The sequence below is a fragment of the Terrapene carolina genome, unplaced genomic scaffold (genome assembly GCF_002925995.2).
Source record: "Terrapene carolina triunguis isolate 2854851 unplaced genomic scaffold, T_m_triunguis-2.0 Scaffold458, whole genome shotgun sequence".
Taxonomy (NCBI): domain Eukaryota; kingdom Metazoa; phylum Chordata; order Testudines; family Emydidae; genus Terrapene; species Terrapene triunguis.
The window spans coordinates 1-4903 of NW_020664809.1; the positions used below are offsets into that span (position 1 = coordinate 1).

Below are 4903 nucleotides of genomic sequence, written 5' to 3' on the forward strand. Positions count from 1 at the left end.
TATCTCCCTAGATACTGTCTCTAGATCTCTCTAGTGGTTGAAGTGGAGGGTTGCAGAGTTGCCTTATGGTTGGGGGTTGGAATTGCGGCCGGCTTGCCTTGCGGGGGGCAGAGGGGTGCCGGGGGTTTTGCATTTCAAAGGTGGTAACCCTATTTGGGGAACCCCCGAAGGGGAAATCAGTGACTTTTTCTCACTGTTGAGAAGTGTTCCATGTGGAGCTGCACAGAACTTAGCATGTATGTATGTGCCCAGCCTGCTCTCCATAGGTTACAGCTGGAGAACCACTGGTGGAAACAGCTATACCATTTTTCCTGTTTTAAAATGATTTTTTTGCATTAGAACAGGCAAATTCTGCTCTGTTACATTTATGTAAATGCAAAATAACTCCCTGAGAGTTAATGGAATTACTCTAGATCTAAACAGGTGCTGACTGAGGGCAGATCTACACTTAAAAAGCTGCAGCGGTGCCACTGTAGCACTTTAGTGAAGATATACCTATGGCAATGGGAGAGTTCCATGGAGAGCCCCATGACAGGTGCAAAGCCTGACTAATTGGGTGCATTTGCTAGCCTGGCAGGTGATGGGGGGTAAGACCTATCACAGGGACCTAAAGAGATTAGAAACATGGTCGTAAACTAACCAAATAAGAATCAGCTTGGAAAAATGCAAACTAATGCATGTGAAAAAAAATCTGAAACAAATATATAATGGGCAGTAGGGGTGAGAGGGAGCAACAATCTAGACACGACCTTGCAAGGTGATATAGTAGTAAAAAAGGCCAGTTTAGAGCAGCATAAACAAAGGCATGGAGCAGAGAGTTCCTCTCTGTACAGCTGTTGTTCAAGCACACCTGAAAGACTGCATCCAGCTTTGAGCACCACATTATAGCGGAAGGGAGTTCAGCAAAGAGAAAAAATATCAGGGATTGGAGAGACTGATCTATGAGAAAAGGCTAAGGCCTTGGTTCAGCAAGGTGCTTAAGCTCCTACCTAATTTTAAACACCTTTCCAAATCGGGGCTTAAAAGAGCTAAATATATATAGCTGGGCTAATGCAACAAGGTGGTACATGATAACTATATGCCAAATCTCATTTTGTTATTTTCTTCTTGTTCTTCTCTCTAGCTCCCTTAATGTTTTTTTCTCTTTCTGCACGGCCATGTGCAGCTATTCCCTATTTAGTATTATCTACCAGGTTTGCTAACCTGATGTTTACTCCCCTTTCCAGATCATTAATGTAAATTTTAAGTAAGACTAGATTCTGCACTGATCTCTGTGGTACCCTACTGGGTACTGGTTATCATTACTTTTGTTTATGGTCTTTTAGCCTGTCTTCCAACCATAAGATAATATTTTTGTCTAAGACATTGTAATTAAGTTTTCATGAAATCCAATATAATTTTTGTTTCAAAAAATCTAAATACATGATCTCTGCTGCATTTATTTCATCCACTAATTTTGAACTTCTACTTTAAAAAAAGTAATTCAAATTGCCTGTGAAGATTTATTCTGTACAAACTTAATTTTCTTACTCCTTAACAGTCTGTTTGCAAATGGATGTACCCAAATGGATGAACATTACTGTCACCAAAAAGGTGAAAGCAGGTAGTGGCAGAGGGGAAGGAGAGGCAGTGAGCGGCTGCCAACTAGACGGTCCCCGGGGTGGGACCCAGAGTAGTGGGTAGGCCTGCCCCCCTTCTTTGCCCCACTGGCCGCCAAAGGAAGTGGCCAGCCAAAGGACTGCAGTTTGCCCCTGAGCGAAGGATGGACTAGGGGCTGCAGTTCGCCACTGCAATGAAAGGCCAGGTGAAGGACTGTCGGTTCCCCCGGAAGGGGGTGAGACAATGGAGTTGGGACACAGCCGGAGGGCCATGCCCTGAAGAGGATGCTGTCTGGGAGCGAAGCCAGTCCCCACAGACAGCGGAGATGGTGGAGAAGCAGTGACTGAGAGTGAGACACCACAAGAGGAGGGCACCCTGCTGATGGACAGAGCTAATTCCCGGAGCAATCAGCAGGCGGCGCCACGGTGGTGAGCACAACCCGTTACAGGGCCATTATCCCACATTAGCTGCTGTAACTACAAGTGTGACTGTTACTGGGGCTAAAGATTCTCTGGTCCCTGTTACAGTGCAGGGTTTCAGTGCACGAACCCCACGGCCCCAGAGTCCCAGGAACTGTTGAGTCAGTGTTTTGCTTTGTTTCTTTCCTAGCTCTGCCAGAGCTGCCTCATCCCCGCATGGGGCCCAGAGCTTCCTCACTGCCTGGGAAACTAGCCAGATTTGTCTTACTATTTGTGATCATTAATGATTTATTAGGATTATTAGAGTAGTTGTAAATGACATTTTACTTTTGAATGAAGGAGACATTACCAGTAGAAATAAGAGCTATTAATTATTCTGAGAATTACCCTCATTATTTTTATTGCTCACCATTAGCAATTATACTTCTTAGTAACAATTTAATATTAGTAAGGTATTTACTGTTCATTCTGATCTTTCCCATCACTTTAATCTTGTCTGTTATTCTAGACTAGTTATTATCTTTACTGTTTTCTTTGATTTATTATAATTTATTAGTACACTTATTGTTAATGACCATGTATTAGAATGACTATTATGGGGTTGGGACAAGTGAACAGAGGAAAGGGAAGGCCATGGGCTACTCTCAGATTATTTTTAATCCTCTTTCTGTCTTTCCTGAAGATTGGAGCTACTGTGTCACTGGTTCTGATACTCTATCTTGTCGCCATCTACACCAGGACAGAAGAACAGCCCTATGGAAAGGGCTGACACTAATTACCATCTGTCTGTGTGTCTGGGCTGAGAGGAGAGTGAGTGCTCATCAGTGGTACAGTGAACCGTTGGCATGGGATGGCTGCTCATATACAGGGCCTCTTGTACGTGCCAGCAGAGCTTATAAACTCTTAGGTGCAGCTGTTCATCTGACAGAGTTTACAAACCTACCTAGGCCCAATCCTAGGTTTTATTGCCAGCCCTTGGGGAGTGTGATCTAGTAGTTAGAGCCTGGGGTGTGGGGGGAAGTAGGAGTCAGGATTCCTTGATTCTGTTCCAAGCACAGTGATGGAGAGCTATATAGTGTTTGGAGCAAGTGTATCAGGACTATTGGATTCTGCTGCCACTATCTAGAGGGATTGTGTTCGAATGGGATAGAGTGGGGACTGCTGGGTTCTGTGGGGAGTGCTGTGGGGAACAATTATCTAGTGGTTAGAACAGGGGTCTGGTGGTCAGGACTCTTTTGTTCCATTCCTGCATCCAGTGGGAGTTCTCTAGTATTTGTAGCAGAGGAGGCCAGGAGTTCGGACTCCTGGATTCCTGCTATTCCACCAACCTCCCTCCACGCAAATACACAGCATCCCTCTGCTGCTTTCTCCCCACCACACACACTGCTGCCTGCTGAAGTTTTCCTCCCAAGCCTTCAGATGTATTTAGTGTTTCTGCTTTGCACTATGTGTTCTCTGTCTGTCTCTGCACAGAGAGCTCGTCTGCTTCCAGTTCTTCTGCCTGCACTGGATCAAAAGCATAAGGCTCATTCATCCCTGCCTCCCTGATTGCATCTCCAAATTGAAATTCTAACTCTGCACCATGCCACTGTGAGTGTCCAAACAGATAAGTTCTGTCCTACAAGTTATTGGGCTCTATACAGGAGCTACTGGGTAGTTCAGTGGCCTGTATTCTGCAGGAAGTCAGACCTTAAAATCTGTGAATCTGCACAATACAGAACTGCTCTTGGACTCCTATGTCCAATGAATCAGCAGTTTACAGCCATCAGGGCTGTCGCTTTTAACCGGCAAGAAAAGGGAAACCAACTTGTTTGCACCAAAACAAGCTCTTTAAACCTTTCTGCTGCCTTTTTTGAGTATGCACTTTTACTGCTTGGTTTTAACATGACCCTGACTGCATCAGGAGACATTAGCAATCCTGAAACAGCACAGTGAATAGAGACAAGCAGTGTCTTACTAGAGGAGTGAGAAGTAAGCAAAACAGTCTGAGAAAAACCTCCTCTGTTAAGTGACATGCTTGTGGGGTGGGATTTCCTGAACTGACAGCCTCCCCTCATGGAATTTTGACACCAGCTGGAGGCTGGGAATTCCCTCCCCTGACTCCTCCCCTCTGGCTCCATCACTGTCTCCTCTTCCGTTCCCCTCATTTCCTCTGGACTCTGATTGTGACTGATCTGAATCTATTGGATTGCAGGAAGCAGAGACTTCTGTATGTGAGTGAGTGACTCCCCCTGCTGGGACCCGAGTAGGTGAGAAGGAACTGAGATTGTTTTTCTACATACATGTGAAGGGCCAGGGGAGAAAAGGGCTGTGGAAAGATGTATTAGTGCATTAGTCTCCTAAAGGGGAGAGGGGGTTTTAAAACTGGCCTGCACAAAGCACTGGATAATACTCTAGGATACAATCCTACACTGGCTGAGAGGGGTAAGATGGGATGCACTTGGTGTGATTTAATAGTGAACCAGATCTTTCACATTTCTGTGATTGTGGTTTTCTCAATCCCTGGGGTGATTCCTATGGTCAGGCTGACAGACAAATGTTTTTCACCTATCAGGGACTTTCTTCTTACCCAAGAGCAGAACTGACCTGGATGAGCTTGTGCGTCATTAAAAGAATCCCCTATTCTTAGTGATGGTTGCCCCAGGAGGGTGATGATACTGCTGTCACCCTGGCCCTTCCTCACTCCATGCACTCCCCAACTCCTGTCACATGATTATTAATTCTTATTTCTATTACTGGAGCACCAAGGAGCTCTAGTCAAGGACCACAACCCCTTTGTGCTAGGTGCTGTACAGACCTCAGCTGTAACCTGGAAGCTCTTTGGGGTCGGGACAGAGCCTTTCTGCTGAGATATGCAGTAAAAGGGCCCCTTCACCTGCAATCAT

General features: G+C 45.4%; 1 protein-coding gene across 1 annotated transcript in view; it reads left to right on the forward strand.

The window, feature by feature from the left end:
* Window positions 1-1540: 1540 nt before the first annotated feature.
* Window positions 1541-4903, forward strand: part of RHNO1 (RAD9-HUS1-RAD1 interacting nuclear orphan 1) — a gene marked incomplete at its 5' end in the record, with an annotated part of 6893 nt that continues 3530 nt past the window's right edge. The window contains one exon of the mRNA XM_026658531.2: window positions 1541-1593. Within this exon, the coding sequence (XP_026514316.1) occupies window positions 1541-1593 (53 nt within the window). The remainder of the gene's footprint in view (window positions 1594-4903) is intronic.